The sequence below is a fragment of the Bubalus bubalis genome, chromosome 6, assembly GCF_019923935.1.
Source record: "Bubalus bubalis isolate 160015118507 breed Murrah chromosome 6, NDDB_SH_1, whole genome shotgun sequence".
NCBI lineage: Eukaryota > Metazoa > Chordata > Mammalia > Artiodactyla > Bovidae > Bubalus > Bubalus bubalis.
Window position 1 is genome coordinate 96,843,522 of NC_059162.1, and position 22,560 is coordinate 96,866,081.

A 22,560-nucleotide genomic window follows, 5' to 3' on the forward strand; every position below is an offset into this window, starting at 1 on the left:
AAGCCTACCTTGTCTTTGAAGAAATCTCCATTTACTTTTGTTGCTTTTTGTTAAGGGACAAATTGGGTGACAAAACTATTTTAATATTACTATCATATGTCAAAGTACAAAAAAAAATGAATAAGGAATGAATAATCAGAGAGCACTTCAGAGAGGAGATATGTTAAATGATAGGCATTATGTATACATTCTTTTGTTCATTAATTAGTTCATTTAAAAAATATTTAAAGCTTTATGACAGTCTACCACATGCCACATCTATGAGTATGAGTTTACGAAGTACGTAGGATATCTGGCAGGGGAAGCAGTCCGAGTGCAGGAAATATCAAACACAAAGATGCAGAGGTATTGGAAGTATGGCACAAAATTATGTTAGGGAGTTGTGAGTAGCTCAGTATGAATAAAACATAGGGTTAAAGGAGGGAGAAATGGTTGATGATACTGGACTAATAGGGAAATCTTGAGGAGCCTTTTGAGGATAGGAAGTTATTTGAAGAGTTTTTTGCAAGAGTATTGGTGAGAGTACTGTAGATAGGGTTTTTCTGGAAGCAGAAGATAAGGCTATGAGTTGGTGGCAAGTTACCATAGAGACAATGAGCACAGACTTTGGAGTCACACTGCTGCTGCTGCTGCTAAGTCGCTTCAGTCATGTCCGACTCTGTGCGACCCCATAGACTGCAGCCCACCAGGCTCCCCCGTCCCTGGGATTCTCCAGGCAAGAACACTGGAGTGGGTTGCCATTTCCTTCTCCAATGCATGAAAGTGAAAAGTGAAAGTGAAATCGCTCAGTCATGTCTGACTCCCAGCGACCCCATGGACTGCAGCCTACCAGGCTCCTCTGTCCGTGGGGTTTTCCAGGCAAGAGTACTGGAGTGGGGTGCCATTGCGTTCTCCATGGAGTCACACTAGCCTGTGTCTAACACAGGCTTTGTTGCTTACCAACAATTCCTGTTGCAACCTCAGGAATTTTTTTTTTTTTTTTAACCTCTCTGAGCTTTGGATTTTCTTATCCGTGTAAAGGGAATGTTAATAGCCCCTAGTTCTTAGGGTCTTGAGAGGATTCAACGATAATTCAAATAAAAAATTTAACACCATGCCTGAGACACAGTGAAAATGCAATGAGCAAAAGAAGAGAAAAACCAGAAGTGCATTCCAAATAAGACACATTTCTCCTACATAATCCTATTCCTCTTTTCCTTTATTCTTTGTGTTACTTTGCGTCCTCATGAATTTGGCCTGCTGAATCCTGCTCAAACAGATTTTTGTTGGTATCCTTAGCAGAGTCTGGAACATCTAATCCCTGAGCAGCATCTTAGCTGTCTTGAATAATCACCCCAGGGTCCATTACCTTCACTTTATCTGCAAATCAGTTTAGGCTTCTGACATACTCAGGAGAGGAGCTGGGGCAGCTGCAGACATTAGATGAATTCTCCTGATAGCACATGATCAAACGTGGTGGAGACAGCAGACTCTCAGAGTCAAGTTGCTAAACTTGGCTAGAAGAGGAAAAAAACTGAGGTGATTGATTTAAAGTATGGAACTTGATTAGATATACTAGTAAATAAAAACGTGCAAACATCAGCATTATAAGCTGAAGGGCTTGTGACTGTAGGAATCACTTGTGTATGAAGTGATTGTGCTCCAGTGCCCTCAGTTTCAGACCTCTGAGTCAGGGTCTGAAGTGGGTGTCACAGACCATTGTCTGGAGACCTCAAAGCCATGTTCACTGGTATTCTCCCTGAATACAAATCTGGAACCCTGGAACTCACTTACTCCACCATCCTCACATTTCTGCATATTCAGTCACATCACGAATGTAGATCATCACCTCTTCTTCTTATACCCTTATCCCTACACTGGTCTGTTCTAACTCTAATCTTGGTTTTCCACTGATCCTTCTTCTATCCAAAACATTCTACTTGTTACTTTTTTCTATGAAACTCAGCTTCCAGGTTAATAGTCTCCCTTGGATCCCTGGTCTTTTAATCCACTGCTTCCTTTACCTCTTGTCTTTGGTACATGATACTTAACAAATATTTGCTGAATAAAACAAAGAACTAAGACCTGACTATCCTGGGGGCCATTACTTCCCTCTTTGGCTTCCCAAGTACTACTTGTTCTCCTACATTCCATACACAGAAAGATCAGGAGGGGACTTCTCACTCCCCATTTTCCTTCCAGGCCATTCCATCTCTATTTCATCACTAAAGTCCAAAAATTTAATATAGTAGTGTTTAGGGTAAAAATCAGGTTAGAAAGAAAGAGTGCCTCATGGGTTTGCCTTAAGGCTTTATTTGTGTCACAGGAAGATTGTTTAGTCACTAAGTCATGTCCAACTCTTTGCTACCCCATGGACTGCAGCACTCCAGGCTCCTCTGTCCTACAGTATCTCCTGAAGTTTGCACAAATTCACTTCCACTGACTCAGTGATGCTATCCAGCCATTGTTGTTACTGAAATGTTTATTCTTCCTAGTTTTAGGGGTAGGAACAGCACGGCCTCTATTGGTGGCCCTGGAGAAGGAAATGGCAACCCACTCCAGTGTTCTTGCCTGGAGAATCCCAGGGACAGGGGAGCCTGTTGGGCTGCCATCTGTGGGGTCTCACAGAGTCAGACACGACTGACATGACCTAGCAGCAGCAGCAAGCACACCTCTAGACAGCCTTTGATACTACCACGGGCTTCTATGTGAGAAACCCTGTTCCTTTATTGCTTAAACTGTTCTCTCTACATCTTGTCCTCCTCATCACTTTTGGAATCCTACCCATCTTTGACTCCACAGCCTGTCATATCAGCCATGTTTATCTAATAGTCAAACTTATCATATTTTCTATACTTGCACAGCTACTCCCTGTCCTTCATCTGACTGATAGGTGACCTTCTCTCACCTATCCCTTAGACTGGCATAAACATGGAACTTTAATTCTTTCACTGACTTAAAGGTACCCTGTAACTTCAGGATAATGTTTAACCTGTCCCTTCATATGAAGTCATCCCTTTGTATCTTCAGATGCAGACCCCACAGATATGGAGGGATGACTGTCATCCATTTCTAATCTGACTTCTGTCTTCCTCCTCAGACACATTTCTCATGATCTCCCTTCCTATTCTTTGTGCTTCAGCCACAGTGAATTCCTTGCAGTCCCAGCCTTTCACTTGTTTTAGTGCATACTCATATCTAGAATGCCAGAAACCCATAATTTATCAAGAGGGAACCTGGAGAAGTGTTACAGGACCAGCTCAGTTCAGTTCAGTTGCTCAGTCATATCTGACTATTTGCAGCCCCAAGGACTTCAGCATGCCAGGCTTCCCTGCCCATCACCAACTCCTGAAACTTGCTCAAACTCATGTCCATCGAGCCAGTGATGCCATCCAACCATCTCATCCTCTGCTGTCCCCTTCTCCTCCTGCCTTCAATCTTTCCCAGCATCAGCATCTTTTCCAATGACTCAGTTCTTCACATCAGGTGGCCAAAGTATTAAAGCTTCACCTTCAGCATCAGTCCTTCCAATGAACATTCAGGACTGATTTCCTTTAGGATTGACTGGTTGGATCTCCTTGCAGTCCCAGGGACTCTCAAGAGTCTTCTCCAACACCACAGTTCAAAAACATCAATTCTTCGGTCCTCAGCTTTCTTTATAGTCCAACTCTCACATCCATACATGACTACTGGAAAAACCATAGTTTTGACTATACAGACCTTTGCTGGCAAAGTAATGTCTCTGCTTTTTAATATGCTGTCTAGGTTGGTCATAGATTTTCTTCCAAGGAGCAAATGCCTTTTAATTTCATGGCTGTAGTCAACATCTTCAGTGATTTTGAAGCCCAAGAAAATAAAGTCTGTCACTGTTTCCATTGTTTCCCCATCTATTTGCCATGAAGTGATGGAACCTGATGCCATGATCTTCAATTTTGAGTTTTAAGCCAGCTTTTTCACTCTCCACTTTCACCTTCATCAAGAGACTCTTTAGTTCCTCTTCTCTTTCTACCATAAGGGTAGTGTCATCTGCATATCTGAGGTTATTGATATTTCTCCTGGCAATCTTGATTCCAGCTTGTGCTTCATCCAGTCCAGCATTTCTCATGGTATACTCTGCAGATAAGCAAGGTGACAGTATACAGCTTTGATGTACTCCTTTCCCAGTTTGGAACCAATTCGTCATTCTATGTCTGGTTTTAACTATTGCTTCTTGGCCTGCACACAGATTTCTCAGGAGGCAGGTTAGATTTTATTTCAATCTCTTGAAGAATTTTCCAATTTGTTGTGATCCACACAGTCAAAGGCTTTAATGTAGTCAATGAAGCAGAAGTAGATGTTTTTCTGGAATTCTCTTGCTTTTTCTGTGATTCAATGGGTGTTGGCAATATAATCTCTAGTTCCTCTGCCTTTTCTGAATCCAGCTTGAACATCTGGAATTTTTCAGTTCACATACTGTTGAAGCCTCACTTGGAGAATACTTTACTAGTGTGTGAGATGAGTGCAATTATGCAGTAGCTTGAACATTCTTTGGCATTGCCTTTCTTTGGGATTGGAATGAAAACTGACTTTTTGCAGTCCTGTGGCCACTGCTGAGTTTTCCAAATTTGCTGCTGGCTTACTGAGTGCAGCAAAGTACACTTGAGTGTTACAGTACCTGCAATTGATTGTTAGAGGTACTTACTTAGAATCAGAAATAAAAAGATTTGAATCCCAGCTTTGTGATTTACTAGCTTGAGAGCATAGGTAAGTAGCTCCTTAACTTCTATGACCCTCCATGACCACATCTTCTAAGTGAAATAACAACTTAGTGTGGATGAAACCTGTAAACAAGGATGTTCAGACACCAAGCCATCAAGCGGTGCAGTCACCCCCAACTGTGCACCCTTAGGGATTCAGGATGCAAGCAAACACAGGATATTGGCCTTAGGTAGTTAAAGTGTATATCAAAGGAACTGTTTCAATAAGTCCGAACTCTTGTCTTTCTATACATAGAAAAATGCTAAATTCATTAACTTGAGATGTCTGAGTTTTTTCTTTAATTAACAGTAATCTTTTAATGTTCCCATTTCATGCTTTCCGTTTAATGTTTGTGTGGGATTCATAACAGCCTGGATAGAGGCAAGCAGCATAAGCCAAAATATGGACAGCATCAGTGCCAGGTAGTGTTTGCTCTTCCACAGAAAGTCCATAGCCTGACCTCCCTTACTGACCACTGAGGCAGCCTCAGAGAGACACAAGGTAGAAACAAGGTTCTATAACAAAGTGCTAGCATGTTAGAATGCTTTGGAGCTCTTTGGAAAAAACTATGATGCTGGAAAAGATTGAGGGCAGGAGGAGAAGGGGGCGACAGAGGATGAGAAGGTTGCAAGGCATCATCAACTCGACAGACATGAGTTTGAGCAAACTCCAGGAGGTATTGAAGGATAAGGCAATGGCACCCCACTCCAGTACTCTTGCCTGGAAAATCCCATGGACAGCAGAGCCTGGTAGGCTGCAGTCCATGGGGTCGCTAAGAGTCGGACACGACTGAGAGACTTCCCTTTCACTTTTCACTTTCATGCATTGGAGAAGGAAATGGCAACCCACTCCAGTGTCCTTGCCTGGAGAATCCCAGGGACAGGGGAGCCTGGTGGGCTTCCGTCTATGGGGTTGCACAGAGTCGGACACGACTGAAGCAACTTAGCAGCAGCAGCAGCAGCAAAGCCTGGTATGCTATAGTCCAAGGAGTCACAAAGAATAAGACACCACTTAGCGACTGAACAACAAGGAGACCTTGAATTATCAGTGGACAGTCATGGAAAAGGCACAGTTTGATATGGGTTTTGTAGGATTAATAGGATTTTAAGAGACACAAATAAGAGACAGTCTCTGTGGGAAATAGCGAATCATTCGATCATTTGTATACCATACAGATGAGGGAGTGCAGTGAGCCTGTGAAGTGGGTGAATGTAAAGATGTTATGGGAATTATGACTGGAACATTTTGCCTTTTCTCATGTATGTGTTTTAGTGTTGCTTATTGGAGAATGAACATGTTAACTTAGCAGAATTGCTTACACAGTGCATTTTAAAGCGGTATTTCCCAAAATGCTTCTTTGTAAAATTAGTCTCATGGAATGCTCTGTAGAAAAATAATAAACAATAGTAATAATTTAAAGAAATGTTGAGTATTCTTTTCTTCTCCCTCGAATATTCACAGTGTGTATTAACTTATTTTAAAAGGCCCGAATTAGTGTTATATCACCAAAACCTGACTTCCCTGGGCAAGTAGGCCTTTCCTATTTGTGTGACTATAACGTCACACTATTTCCCCTCCATGCACTTTTAGAGTCTGTAACTATATTATATATTTATTTAAATTATTTTGTTGACTGCTTCCCCACCAGGATATATACTCCATGAGGACAAATATCTGTCCTATCTTGTTTACACCAATAATCTAGCACAATGTCTGGGTGTTTAACAGGTGCTCAAAATAGGAATAAATGATGAATAAAACTTACTTGCTTTTGACTTTGAATTGTCTATACAGTTGATAAAGGGTAGGGATGGAATTTGAACCAAATACTGCCAGGTTCTAGTCTTTTTAAAAATAATTAATGAATCACGTTTGGCTGTGCTGGGTCTTTGTTGCTGCACAAGCTTTTCTCAGTTGCGGTGAGTGGGGGCTACTCTCTAGTTGCGGGGTGCAGCTTCTCATTGCTGTGGCTTCTCTTGTTGTGGAGCACAAGCTCTAGACTTGTGGGTTTCAGTAGTTGCGGCTCTGGGCTCTAGAGCACAGGGTCAGTACTTGTGGTGCATGGGCTTAGCTGCTCCGTGGCATGTGGGATCTTCCTGGACCAGAAATCAAACCCATGTCTCCTGCATTGGCAGGTGAATTCTTTACCATTGAGCCACCAGGGAAGCCCCCCAGATTCTTTTTGACCAAAGGTTGGTATACACTGTTATTTTAAGCCACCACCTAGGATTCTTGATGTTACAATTTTACTCTTGGGCATTTATTCCCATTGATTACAGCTTGAAGCTTGAATGACTGTCTGATATGTCCAAATTTCTTTGTATCTTTCAGGCAAAGGCTGCCGCCCAAAAATGTCTACTACTACCGCTGCCCAGACCATAGGAAGAATTACGTGATGTCCTTTGCATTTTGTTTTGACCGAGAAGAAGATATCTACCAATTTGCTTACTGCTACCCTTACACGTACACTCGCTTTCAGCATTACCTTGACAGCCTGCAAAACAGAAACATGGATTACTTCTTCCGGGAGCAGCTGGGTCAGAGCGTGGTAAGGCCCACTGGGAAACATGCAGTCTGGGGGAGGAGCTTAGCAACGGTTTTTATAGGATGCAAATAATAGATACTGGTGCTTTGTAGACTATATGCTCTGGAACTTTTAAAAATCATAGTTTTTTGTGTGTAATATTTTGATACTTTGACTACCAGGAAGTCATAGAATAGGATAAAGCAGATGCATGTCCTTCTGAATGAAGCTGATAAATCTCTCTAACAAAATACAAAAGTTCTGGAGAATCCCCAAAACTCCGAGGGAAAAAAAGGTTTCTACTAGCTATTGCAAAAGGTGTGAAAGCATTTATGAGTCTAAGCTTATGAGATGAAGAGTAAATTTGCTTTTTAGTGAATTTAATTTGCCTACAATACAGATTAGCAGGTGGCGTGCAGTATGGTTTTGCTGTCCATAGTGTGTTCATCTCTGTCACTTATTAGGTCCCCAGCCCTTCTCCCTTCCCAGGTTTAGTTCTCTGGGTCTGGAGATTTCAGTCTACATTCTATACTAGTTTCCTATTGCTGACATAACAATTTGCATGGGTTGGTGGCTTAAAACAACATAAATGTATTATCTTACAGTTCAGGAAAAGCCTGAAGTTGGCCTCTCTGAGCTAAAATCAAGGTATCAGCAAGATCTTTAATTAAATCGCAGCTATAAAGTCCCTTTTGTCATGTAAGGTAGCATGTTCACAGGTTCCAAGGATTAGAACTTGGGCATTTGGGGAAAGGGGGTGCATTGTTCTGCCTACCACACCTTCCAACTCTCTTTTCCTCTCTTTTTTTCCTCTGCCCACCCTAAAAGTGTTCTATAAGGATATAAAAGTGTTCTTCATACCAGATGCACAAGCTTTGTTCTCTGTGGTCAGCAGTACTTCCTTCAGCTGCTGATAAAGAATGTCTTCCTTCTACTCTGACCCTCTTCCTAATGGTGCTTCTGATGGGTGCCATGAATATTTGGTGCCTATGTCTTTTGAACTGAGAATCGGGACACATGGTGCATCAGTCAGCCCGCTAGCAGGAAACAGATGGCAGCCTCACATTAGGATAATCTGAGAGGAGCTTAATAAATGGGCTGTTTACAAGGTGAGGGCACTGCGCACAGAAGCCATGGGGTATAGTGCAGTTCCCTGGGGCTAGTAACAGTGCAAAGGAACTGAAGGGAGGGAATGGTAACCAGAACCCAACAGTAGAGAGTCATGCAGTGGGCCACCTTGAGTGGAACAGTGACCTTCAGCTGAAGAGCAAAGTTAGCCTGAGATGACCCCACAGGGAGGGAGCTGAGAGAAATAAATACAGAGAACCCACTTTCTTTACTTCCCTCTGATCTTCTGCCAGGGGCTCCTATTGACCAACCCAATTGGAAATTAGAGGGCAAGAGACCACTGAAGTAATCCATACAGACAAGTCTTCCTGAACAAAGAAAATGGTGAAGAAAGGCAGAGAGTGGTTGTAGAGAGCCAAATAGAACATATTAGGTACATATGGTCTGATCAACAATGTATTACTGGAAATAGTAAGATTATTTGAGATGGGACTGTTGGAGAAAATCTGAGATGAATGTTTGCCTCACACATGACTTATCGTATAAATTAAGAGCAAGAGAGTTTCATTCAATATTTGTGACTTTTAAGGGCAGGATATATTTGTTTCAGGCTTCCCTGGTGGCTCAAATGGTAAAGTATCTGCCTACAGTGCAGGAGACCCAGGTTCGATCCCTGAGTTGGGAAGATCCCCTGGAGAAGAGAATGGCTACCCACTCCAGTATTCTTGCCTGGAGAATCCCATGGACAGAGGAGCCTGGTGGGCTATGGTCCATGGGGTTGCAAAGAGTCAGATGCCACTGACTGAGCGACTAACACTTCATTTGGTTCATTTCATTCCTATGACCATTCCAGCACCCTCTTAGATTTATGCCAGGCAGAATCGAGGTGCATATTGAATGGCTATGGAGTAAACTACTGAATGAATGAATGAAGATATGTCTAGAGACAATGTGAAGAGCTAAGAGCATCAGAAAGCTGATAGGAGGAATAATAGGATAAGTTAGGCTTTCAGTAACTAATACACAAAATGTGTATCTAAAATAACAGCACTTTAAACAAGATAGAAGTTTATTTCTCTTCCATATACAAGTCTAGATGCAGGAAATCCAGAGCTGATGGTATGGCTCTGCTCCTGAAAACTACTGGAGTCAAATTCTTTCAGCTTGCTGCCGCTATCCCTAGAAAGTGCCTCTCAATCTCATTGTCATATGTGAAATTCTACTAGCATTTCCATGATCCAGGAAGCATGATGAAGAAAGTACGGGGAGAAAGGAGAAGATGCAGTTCTTGACACTTTTGTGTTTATCCCATTCAATAGAACTCATATCCACACTTAACTAAAGGATGGATGAGAAATCAAGTCTTCATCCTGGGTGACTGTTTTCTAGCTAAAAATTTGTAGTCCTATCAATATGGAAGATAAGGATAGAGAGGAAGATTGGGACCAAGTTCTGGAAAAATTTGATTGTCAAATTAAGGAATTATGGCTATATCCTTTATTCAGATTCAATACATAGACACTGGGTCAGGCACTTTAGGTACACTATCTTACTTGTTTTTCACAACAGTTTTGGGGTAGGCAAGATTATCTCAGTTTTGGAAAAATAGTCTAAGACTAATCAGATAAGTTACTTGGCTAATGCTAAATGACTAGTTTGTGACTAGGCCAATATTAAACCCATGGCTTCTAATGCCATATCCTGACACTTCGATGGACTCACTGCTGCTTTTCACATTGTACCTACTGAAACCCGTAGTAGATTTTGAGAAAGTAATTGTAGTTTATCCAAAGCTACATCTTAAGAAAGTAAAGTTAGTGGAAGTGCAGGGTGTGCCACTGCTGGCTAAACCAGATTAGGGAAGCTCTGTGGCTTGGTTCAGTCCCACTGAATTGGGTGTCAAAGCAGATTCCAGACTTCAAGGCTTTCTGGCGTACTTTGCAGGCAGGACAGTTCTTGGTTACTAGGGCGTTTGATACAGCTCATGTCTGAAGCCACCACTATAATTAGTTAATCCTTATTCGAATTTGGAGGGAGGATAATTACAAGTAGAAAGCTAAACATGTCAACAGATAATTCTTAGAAAGCACATGAAGGAAGCAAGATTTTGAATTTCTAGTGCTGAAACTATTAATCACCATGGGCATGGCTTCTATTGCTACTAATTATATCATTCAGAGGGCTTCCTTGGTGGCTCAGTGGTAAAGAATCCATCCGCCAGTGCAGGTTGCACAGATTCGATCCTGGGTTAGAAAGATCCTCTGGAGACGGAAATGACAACCCTCTCCAGTATTCTTGCTTGGGAAATCTCATAGGCAGAGGAGTCTAGTGGGCCACAGTCCATGGGGTCGCAAAGAGTTGGACACAACTTAGCGACTAAGCAACAACACATCATCCAAAATTGCATTTTATTTTGTTACTCACCAGTGGCCCTTTCTAACCACACCAAAAAAATTGCTTTGTGCATGCACCAAATCCACAATCTGACATTTAAGTTAAACACATCATAGGAAAAGTCTTTACTTTCTCATGTTTTAACACTTTTGTTGAGGTACAATTTACATAAGGTAACATTAACACATTGTAAGGGTACAATTCTATGATTTTTAGTGAATCTATAGAGTTTTACAGCTATCACCACAGTCTCATTTTAGAATGTTTCCATCAACCCCAAAATTTCTTTTGTAAATCCTCACTTCTGCTCCTATCCACAAGAAACTACTTATCTGCTCTCTGACACTATAAGTTTGCCATTTCTGAATATTTCCTATAAATAGAATAATACATTATTTAGTTGTCCTTTGAATTCAGCTCCTTTTATGTAGCATTACATTTTTGAAGTTTGATTCATCCATGTTGTAGCATCTGTCAGTAGTTCGCTCATTTTTAGGGCTGAATAATATTCTATTGAAAAAGTATAACACAATTTGTTTATCTATTCTCTGGTTAATGGACATTTGGATTGTTTCCTTTAGGGCTAAAATGATTAATTTTATTGTGAACATTCATGTGCATATCTTTGAATGGACGTGTGATCACTTTTCTCTTGGGTAGATTTCTAGGAATTGAATCATTGGGTCATACAAGTTCACATGCAACTTAAAACAAAACAAAAAACCCCAAACTGTCACAAGGTATTCCAAGTTAGTAGTGCCATTTTGCATTCCTGCTAATAATGTCAGAGAGAGGGTTTGTAGTTTCTCCATGTGCTTGCTAACACTTGGAATTAGCTATATTTTTCAGGATGGCCATTTTAGTGGGAATGTAGTTGTATCTCATTGTGGTTTTAATTTTTGTTGCCCTACTAACTATTTATGATGATTATCTTATCATGTGCTTGTTTGGCCTTTATATATATTCTCTAATGGAGTGTTAGTTTAAATGTTTTATCCATTTTTTACAAATTGGGTTCTGTTCTTAAATGAGTTTTAAGTTATTCATGTGTTGTGGATGCAATTCCTTTGTCAGATACATGCTTTATCAATATTCCCCTTAATCCATACCTTATCTTTTCACTCATTTTCTTAACCATGTCCTTTGAGAGATAGAAGTTGTTAACTTTTGAAGTCCAACTTATTTTTTCTTTTATGGATCATGCTTTGGGAGTCTTATCTAAAAGCTGCCTATCTGAAGGCCACAGAAATTTTCTTCTCTGTCTTCTTCTAAATTTTTCATAGTTTTCACTTACATTTAAATCCATGATCCATTCTGAATTAATGTTTTATATATGGCATGAGGTAAGGGCCTTAAGTTCATTTTTCCTTTGGCATATGGATATTTAACTGTTGCAGCACTACTTGTTGAAAAGAATAGCATTTACCCAACCCACAGAGACTGAGACAGAACTGTGTCTGAGTGTCTTCTGTGGAGGTATGGATCAGCAGTGGCCTGCTGCAGGGGCTCTGGGTGCAGCAGACCTGGGTATGGCATAAGCCTTCTTGGAGGAGGTCGCCAATAACCCCACCACAATACCACAAGAACTTACACAGGACTGGGGAAACAGACTCTTGGAGTGCACAAACAAAAGCTTGTATGCACCAGGACCCAGGATAAAGGAGCAGTGACCCCACAAAAAACTGATCCAGACATGCCCATGAGTGTCCAGGAGTCTCTGGCAGAGGCATGGGTCGGCGGTGGCCTGCTTCAGGGTTGGAGGCAAAGCAGTGCATGCATGGAACCTTTTGAAGGAGGTTGCCATTATCTTCATTACCTCCACCATAGTTTGGCCTCAGGTCAAGCAACAGGAAGGGAACACAGCCTGGCTCATCAACAGAAAATTGGATTAAAGATTTACTAAACATGGCCCCACCCATCAGAACAAGACCTAGTTTTCCCCTCAGTCAGTCTCTCCCATCAGGAAGCTTCCATAAGCTTCTTATCCTTCACCATCAGAGGGCTGACAGAATGAAAACCACAATCACAGAAAACTAACCAAACTGATCACATGAACCACACCCTTTTCTAGTTCAATGAAAATATGAGCCATGCCATGTAGGGCCACCCAAGATGCATGGGTCATGGCAGAGAATTCTGACAAAACGTGGTCCACTGGAGAAGGGAATGGGCTTAAAAATAGCTGAGAAAGAAGAGAAGCTAAAGGCAAAGGGGAAAAGTAAAGATATACCCATTTGAATGCAGAGGTCTAAAGAATAGCAAGGAGAGATAAGTATGTCTTCCTCAGTGATCAATGCAAAGAAATAGAGGAAAAAGATGGAATGGGAAAGACAAGAGATCTCTTCAAGAAAAGTAGAAATATCAAGGGAATATTTCATGCAAAGATGGGCACAATAAAGGACAGAAATGGTATGGACCTAACAGGATCAGATGATATCAAGAAAAGGTGGCAAGAATACACAGAAGAACTATATAGAAAAGATCTTCATAACTCAGATAACATGATGGTGTGATCCTTCACCTAGAGCCAGACACCCTGAAATAAGAAGTCAAGTGGGCCTTAGGAAGCATCACTATGAACAAAGTTAGTGGAGGTGATGGAATTCCAGTTGAGGATGCTACGAAAGTGCTGCACTCAATATTCCAGCAAATCTGGAGAACTCAGCAGTGGCCACAGGACTGGAAAATGTCAGTTTTCATTCCAATCCCAAAGAAAGGGAATGCCAAAGAATGTTCAAACTACCAAAAATTGCAGTCATCTCACACACTAGAAAAGTAATGCTCAAAATTCTCCAAGCCAGGCTTCAACAGTACGTGAACTGTGAACTTCCAGATGTTCAAGCTGGATTTAGAAAAGGCAGAGAAACCAGAGATCAAATTGCCAACATCTGCTGGATCATCGAAAAAGCAAAAGAGTTCCAGAAAAACATCTTGTTTTGCTTTATTGATTAGGCCAAAACCTTTGATTTTGTGGATCACAACAAACTATGGAAAATTCTTCAAGAGACGGGAATACCAGACCACCTGAGAAATCTGTATGCAGGTCAAGAAGCAGCAGTTAGATCTGGACATGAAAGAACAGACTCATTCCAAACCAGTAAAGGAGTATATCAAGGCTGTATGTTGTCACCCTGCTTATTTAACTTCTATGCAGAGTACACCATGTGAAATGCCAGGCTGGATGAAGCACAAGCTGGAATCAAGATTGCCAGAAGAAATATCAGTAACCTCAGATAGGCAGATGACACTACCCTTATGGCAGAAAGTGAAGAAGAACTAAAGAGCCTCTTGGTGAAAGTGAAAGAGGAGAGTGAAAAAGTTGGCTTAAAGCTCAACATTCAGAAAACTAATATCATGGCATCCGGTCCCATCACTTCATGGCAAATAGATGGGGAAACAGGGACCAATCTAGACAGCATATTAAAAAGCAGAGACATTACTTTGCTGAGAAAGGTCCGTCTAGTCAAGGCTATGGTTTTTCCAGTAGTCATGTAGAGATGTGAGAGTTGGATTATAAAGTAAGCTGAGCACTGAAGAACTGATGATTTTGAACTCTGGTGTTGGAGAAGACTCTTGAGAGTCCCCTGGACTACAAGAAGATCCAACCAGTCAATCCTAAAAGAAATCAGTCCTGAAAATTCATTGGAAGTACTGATGTTGAAGCTGAAATTCCAATACTTTGGCCACCTAATATGAAGAACTGACTCGTTGGAAAAGACGCTGATGATGGGAAGGATTGAAGGCAGGAGGAGAAGGAGATGACAGAGGATGAGATGGTTGGATGGCATCACCGACTCTATGGACATGGATTTGGGTGGACTCCAGGAGTTGTTGATGGACTGGGAAGCCTGGCATGCTGCAGTCCATGGGGTCGCAAAGAGTCAGATACGACTGAGTGACTGAACTGAACTGAACTTACCCTTAAACTATCTTGTCACCTTTCTCCAATGCTTCTACTCAATTTTTCTTTTTTATTTTCAAGGCTGAATTCCTAGGGAGTCATACTGGTGTCTGTGTAAGTCATTGACAATCAGACTGAGTTTGTGCTCATCCACCCTGAGCCTGTAAGACTTGTATTCTCTGACACTGGATCCCTGTGTGGGAGTGGGGAACCCAAGGTTCAGGCAGTTTTCAGGTCTGCCCTGGCTTTCACTTCGCCTTTTATCCTGTGATTTCTGTGGACATTTGTGGAACCTCAAGGTTGTCCAGGTATGGGTTGCTGCTTTAGGCTTCTTCTCATATCTCTACTGTGCCTGCACCCATCTCAGACAGGAATATGCTTGGTCTCACTATGTAACTGTGGGCCTTCCTCACTTGCCCACAGATAGTGTTCCTGTGTCTGGGCACTGCCTATTTCTCCAAATTAACTGGGTCCCTTCAATCATGACATTGAAGCTGCCAATCCTCACAGCGTGGCCTGTTCCTAGAATTCACCAAGCAAGGGGAAGTTAGAATAAATCCAGGACAGAACGTCATCCATTCTCATTCTTATTACCTGAAATTCAGCTGCTTTTAAAACATAGTAGTTTTGAAAATTTGGTCAATTTTCAAAACACTAATGGTTAGTTGTGTCAATCTTGTCCAGCTTGATGTGTGTTTTTGGGGAATAGGATTTATTAATACTCTCATTCCAGCATAGGCAGAATTAGATTTTAACTGACTAACATGAGTTTTTAAATTATACAGCTCTTGTACTGTCAGACATAGTGAAGTATGGCATTATTTTCATATGTCGTTGGACTAAAGGAACATGTAACTTGTGTGTATATGTGTGTGTGTTTTGAAAGTACTAGATGGAAAGAGCCATTCCCCTACCTAGGGATACTTGCCAAAAGGAAGTGTCTAACAAAGAAAATACTCTGATAGTGTATTTTGGAAATCACTAGAAAATCATTTATGTGAGAATAATATTGTCTAGGCTCTGCCATTGGCTACCTCTTTGACCTTGGGAAAAACACTATGGGCCTTACAAAGTCAGATCAGATTATTTCAAGCATCCCTTCCAATTTCAAATTATGGTTCAAATGTTGATGATATCCTGTTGTATGTTCTGAGTCACATATTAGCTTGTTGTAATGGACATGAGTTTGGGTAAACTCCGAGAGATGGTGATGGACGGGGAGGCCTGGTGTGCTGCTGTTCATGGGGTCGCAAAGAGTCGGACATGACTGAGCGACTGAACTGAACTGAATGTTGCCTCTTACTCTGCCCTTTATTTTATAACAGTGGTAGTTATTGAGTGCTTAGCATGTGCCAAACACAATGCTATGAACTTTGTATACATCTGTCATTCAGTCTTCACAACACCCCTGTTCAACAGTTAGCACTACTGTTGAGTGTCTGACCCCATATAACCAGCTTGTCTAAACTCTGGGGATATAGCAATGAAAACAAGCATAAATCCATGCCTTCATGGAGCTTACATTCTTGTAGAAAGAGACAAACTTTGTTGGAAAAATTAATCAGGAAAAAGGAGATGTTTTGGGGTGAAGGCTTCACTTAGAAGGAAGCATTAAAGTAAGCTCTGAGATATAAGTAGTATCTTCTGCCATTTGCATTTTTAAAAGCTGAGATACAATGAAATTAATCTTTCTATGTCATGTAGCTGGGATTTGAAGCCATGCTTTTGTGTACCCCAAAGGATGAACTCTAAACCAGTCCTGGATAAGGAAATATTCAATTAATATTCACATATACAGTTATTTACTAAATTTTTCCAAAGTCATTCCTCAATACTATAAATATCTAGCAAACACCTTTGTCAGGCTTTGTCTTGGGTGCTGAAGACAGAAAGATGAATACCAAACACAGCTTGTCTCTGAGAAATACTCAGTGTCCTGGGTGTCACAGACAATGAAGGCTAATAATGTCAATGATGGTAAAAATGCCAGAACTGAATATAAAACTATGCATGTGATCTAAGAATCCCATGGTAGAATAGAACCATTGCCTCTCTTGTTCTGAATACTGGATTTCTAGGAAAGTAGCCAGAATTTACATTAGCTTCTTAATTTAATTTATTTACTTTCCATTGTGCTCAATCTTTGTTGCTACAGGACGTTTTCTCTGGTTGCAGTGAGGAGGGGCTACCTTCTTTGCACTGTGCGGGCTTCTCATTGCATCGGCTTCTTTTGTTGTGGAGCACTGGGCCCTGGGCATGTGGGTTTCAGTAGTTGTGGTGTGTTGGCTCAGTAGCTGTGGCTCCCAGGCTCTAGAACACAGGCTCAGTAGTTGCAGTGCACGAGCTTAGTTGTTCTGTAGCATGTGGGATCGTCCCAGATCAGAGATAGAACCTGTGTCTCCTGCACTGGCAGGAGGATTCTTTACCACTGAACCACCATTAGCAAAGAATTAAACAATGAGGCCTTCTGTAGTAAAATTTTTATTGTTGTTCTTTAAATAAAACTATTATTTATTGGATGGTCTTTTTAAAATAAATATTAATTTTAGAATAATTTTAGATTTATAGAGTTCCCACATACCCTTCACCCAGTTTTCTCTAATGTTAAAATCTTATATAACCATGAAAAATTAATCAAAACTAGTAAATTAACATTGGTACATCACTATTAACTAAACTGTAGAATAATATGTAGATTTTGTCAGTTTTTCCACTACTATTGTATTTTGTCCCCAGAAACCAATCCAGTATACCACGTTGGCCTACATTAGTAGATTTCACAAGTATAAGTGTGACCTGTTACTCTTTTCCTAAGTTTCAACTTACTGGTTTTAGTTCTTTGTTATAGGCTGCTGTGATCATTTGGAGTTTGGATTTTCTTATCTGTAATATTACTGACATCACTCAGAATTTTTAAAGAATATATTTTTCAAGTATTAGTTTCAGGCAAGGATACAAATGTTTAACAGGCTAAGACCTGAGACTAAAAACAGAGATCCATATATATTATCAGAGACTTCTGTGGGATGACTAATATGGCATTTTTATATTGATTTTCAGGTTTGATTATGCTGCTTACCCCAGTAGAATAAGTTCCTTAAGTGAACAGGATTTTACCTGCCTCCAAGTCAACTCAATTCAATTCAATTTAGTTCAATTTAATTTAGAATCCCTTATGTACCACATACCATAAGAGACCTAGAATTAAATAAAATGTAGTCCCTGCCCCCATTTCTCCATCTTGTTCATTAGGATCATATGTAAAGTTTTAAATAATGGTTAGTGGAAATCCATGATGAGTGAGGGAGAGCCATATGGCAAAGGACAAAATTAAGAAAAAGGAGTGCTTTCTAGGGAAGGGTCGGGCTAGGTGGGGCTCTACAGTGAGGACCCTGGGCAATAGGAACTCTCATCAGGATTCTAACCCCTTCTGGTGAGATTGGCTCCCAGATCAGCAAAGTCATAGTGAGAATGGTCTGGTGGCAGAGAGCAGATTCCAAAAGCCATGTCTTGAAAGATTTTTCAGAATCTAAAGCAAACTAAGAATTTGGGAGTCAGACCAAAAAAAACAAAAAATGCAAAATCATAAAGCTGAAGAGGCTAGAGAATGTGGTAAAAATCAGAGAAAGCCAGAAAGCTAGGTAAGGATGAAGAGAAGCAGAGTAGATGAGTGTAAGGAGCTCTGGAAGAATTTGAGATATGAAACTTGGCAGGTTCCACTACAGTCCTTGCATGGACTTGTGTGGAAAGGCCAGGATCTCATGACCTGATGGGCAGGAAAGTCAAGGAACACAAAGTAATACAGCAGAAGAGAGACTAGAGAAGCCAGTACATTTCTGATAAGCATGATATCTTCAAATATAAGGCAGTCACCTTCCATTCTTTTTAGTCCTTCTCCTTTTGTTCTTTCTTCCCCTTTGAAGTAAAACACCATGGAGTTGCAGCTGGCAACATGACCAAACAAATGTATGAAAAATAATTACATCTTTTTGGCTGAGTTTTAAAATGAGTTATTGTTGGAAGTCAGTAATCTCAATTATCAGTCTCTAATCTACCTCTCAGGAGAGTTCTATGGACCCCCATCTGCACCAAACCTTGTCCTGATCAGACACTCTAAATTAAAAAGGGCTTAGTGGTTTTGGCTCCCTTCCAGCAGGCCACTTCACAAGTCACATTGCTCTTGGCATAGTTTTTATATTCCCTCCAAAAAGAATCCAAATATATTGAAGGCAGATACATCCCCTCAGCATCTGGCTGAGGGACTTCCAACCTACCCTATGATCCAGATAACCCATCGATTCTAAATCTCAGCTCTGGGTGAAAATGGGCCTGAAGAGGAGATGGCAAGAAACATGACCCTGGATTCTCCCTCTGCTCAAACACGGAGATGCATGTCTGATACACCTCAAGCTGCAGAGGCTGATCCACACTACCCCATGCCTGTTCCAAACCTGGGGTTCCCCCAGTTCAGTGAATGCCTCACCATCACTCCTGTTGCCCATGTCAGAAACCTGTCCTATTTAACTCCTTTGTATTCACTCCTCACATACTATTCTGTCACCAAATGTGATCAAGGCTACAACTCAATCTTCTTAGAATCTCTCTCTCCCTGGGCAGAACACTACCCAGTGGGTGGGCAAAATTCCGAAGCCACCCCTCCAGCCCGGCTCCTGGACACACCCCTACCCTCGCCCCATATGAGGAGCAAGTTCACCCCACTTGGGGAGCAAGCAAGCAAGGGAGCCAGCTGTTTGTTCTCACTCCCCCTGTTCCAGCAGGGCCCCAATAAAGCCTTGCCTGAAAGAAAAAAAAAAAAAAAAGACACTGTCTCTTCCTTATCTCTGCTGCCAGTGCCCTGGTTCTAACTATCAAGGTCTCTTAAGAAGTTACAACTTCTTCCTTAGCCAAACAGCACAAGATGTGAGGCCTCCAGGCTCTCTCACTTTCTATTCTACTCACATAGCTCTGTCAGCATTACACAGCTGCCAGAAAGTCCCAGACCTCCTCCCATCCTTGTGTTCCCCTCACTTCTTCACTGACTCTGTGGTACCTGACCAAGAGACAGGTTTGTAAGATCCTACATAATCTGGCATCTGCCTGCTTCTTCAACTTCTCTCATACCCTCTTACTTTGCTGCCTGTGCCCTAAACACACTAGCCTTCCTACAGTTTATTCTATGAGCCACAGATTCTCTCCCTCACTTGCATACACACTGGCCCCTCTACCTGAAATATTATTTCTCTGTGGCCCTTTGCCTAACTACTTCATATTCTGCTTTCAGTATCCAATTTGAACATCACTTCCTCATGGAATTTTTCCCTGATAGACTGTTCTGAGAGCTTCTGCCTTATGCATCTATAATATACTCTACTTCTCTTTAAAATGCTTATTACTCTTCTGATATTTATTCAATATCTATCTACTATTCATAGATTTAGGAAATATTTTGTATTTTGGGTATTTATAGGACTAGGTATTTATAGGTAGAAAAGTCATACTGCTACAGCCAAAATTCTTTCTTGGTACCACTCTATGCGGTCATATTTTGTTTCTTCCTCTGAAGCACATTTCCATCTTGTTGAAACAGATGTCTAACATTAGGGCCCAAGGTCATTTTTTTTATGTGAGTCATAGAATGTCAAAGCCAAGAAGAATCTGGGGCTTTAAAACCATGCTCCGTGTAGCTCTAAGGAAAGATCCGGGCCCTGAACAGTACCTTAGGACCACTGAGGAAGAAGAAAGAGGGGCCTCTAAGAAGCCAGAGGATTGGCATCTCTTGCGCTCCTTTGCCATACATACCACAGCAGCTCCTACTTACTGGCCTTCCTTATAGACTTGGTTTGAAGAATAGGCTCAGCTGCTAACAATGTTTTCAAACTTACCCCTCTTTACACTGGGCCTAGAGACAGGATGGAGAAGGCAATGGCACCCCACTCCAGTACTCTTGCCTGGAAAATCCCATGGACGGAGGAGCCTGGAAGGCTGCAGTCCATGGGGTCGCTGAGGGTTGGACAAGACTGAGCAACTTCACTTTCACTTTTCATTTTCATGCATTGGAGAAGGAAATGGCAACCCACTCCAGTGTTCTTGCCTGGAGAATCCCAGGGATGGCGGAGCCTGGCGGGCTGCCGTCTATGGGGTCTCACAGAGTCAGACACGACTGAAGTGATTTAGCAGCAGTAGCAGTAGAGACAGGAGGTGAATTTCCTGAGTCACCCAGTGAGATAGTGGGACAGCTCTGGCTGGAAGCCCAGCTTCTGACCCCTAGGCTGTCCACTGCAACCCACTGCCTGTAACTCCCAGACCCATCTGCAAGGTTTGCTTATTTGTCTACTCTTTCTGCAGACATTAACTGGACACCTACAAGGCAATGAGAAGGAAATTAGATGCCTAAATCAGTAGTGTGAGCCACAGATCCCTGACTCTGCTACTCATTAACTGTGTAACCTTGGGCCAGTTGCTTAAGCTGACTCTTCCTTCCTCATATATACTATCTCACTTAGTCAGCTCAACAACCTTATGAAGCAGATACTACTATTATCCCCATTTTGCAGATGAAGAAACTGAGGCATAGGGAGGTTAAGTAACTTTTCCAAGATTACACTACTCACAAGTGGTAATACCAGAATGGAAGAAACCAAGGTGTTTGCTTGATAAGTAGTGGGAAAGGAACTTGTAGGAACATGGAAGAGACCCCTAACTCAAGCTGGGGAACCATAAAAAACTGTATAGGCGAGGTCGTATTTGAGTTCTCCTGTGGGACACTTAATGGGTGAGAAGAAGGACATCGGTGACGTGGTAGAAGGTACAAAATGGAAAGGTATCTAGAAGGTCATGTTCAAGATTGGCTAAAGGCTGTAGAGATGGAAGTTTGGGAGTGCAGAGAGGAAAGGTCTGGGTCTGTCAAGGGAAATAGTTTGGGGAAAGCTGTGGCTGATGGTTAGTCCCAGGCTAAGTCCCCAGTACTGATGCCACTGCTTAGATCTCTCTTGGGGATCATCTTACCTGGAATAAATCACTATCTACCAATATAAAAAGGAAAAGAGAAAGGGGGAGAAAGGAATCAAAATCATCAGCTAGTTCTGACATTATCTCTTGGCCATTCCTAAATGACAAAAGTGTTACAAAGACAGTGACTAGAAACTCAGAAATGTGGCCATGGTGGGTGACTTCGTAAAGGCTCTCAGGGAAAGGAAAATAGAATCAGTTACAAATCATTATTATCCATTTTCTAACAAAAATGTCCTGCTGCAGGGAGACTTGATAAATGAACTAAACATTTTCCTAGAATCCTATTTCCTAGCTTTCAGAAAGATTGTTTTGGTTTTAAGAAAACAAATCACTGGTTACAACGTTTGGCCTTTTAAAATTTATTTGGCTTAAAAATGGTCTCAAAAAAGGTAGGATTTTGAAGCAACTTACAACATGTTTTTGACCTCAAAACTGATTCAGACTCCGCAATCTTACTTTCAAGAAGTTCACTCTGGGGACTTCCCTGGTGGTTCAGTGGTTAGGAATCTGCCTACCAATGCAGGGGACACGGGTTCAGTCCCTGGCTGGGGAAGATCCCATGTGCTGTGGGGCAACTAAGCCTGTGCGCCACAGCTACTGAGCCCTTGCTCTAGAGCCTGCAAACCACAATTGCTGAAGCCCAAGCACCTAGAGCCCGTGCTCCACGATGAGAGAAGCCACTGCAATGAGAAGCCCATGCGCCCCAAACAATGTGAATCTATCTGCAAGAGGTAAAACTGTCAAATTCTTAGAAGAAAATGCAGGACTATATCTTTGTGATGTTAGGCTAGGCAATGATTTCTTAGATATGACACCAAAAGCCCAAGTAGCAAAAAGATGAATTGGACTTTATTAAAATTGAAAAATTGTAAATGATACCATTAAGAACGTGAAAAGACAAACTATAAAATGGAAGAAAATAAACTCAAGACACATATATCTGAAA

General features: G+C 41.4%; 1 protein-coding gene across 1 annotated transcript in view; it reads left to right on the forward strand.

Annotated features, from left to right (window-relative positions):
* Positions 1 to 22,560, forward strand: part of AGBL4 (AGBL carboxypeptidase 4) — a 1,467,749-nt gene that overhangs the window by 905,774 nt on the left and 539,415 nt on the right. The window contains exon 5 of the mRNA XM_044945032.2: positions 7,048 to 7,264. Coding sequence (XP_044800967.1) covers positions 7,048 to 7,264 — 217 coding nt within the window. The remainder of the gene's footprint in view (positions 1 to 7,047; positions 7,265 to 22,560) is intronic.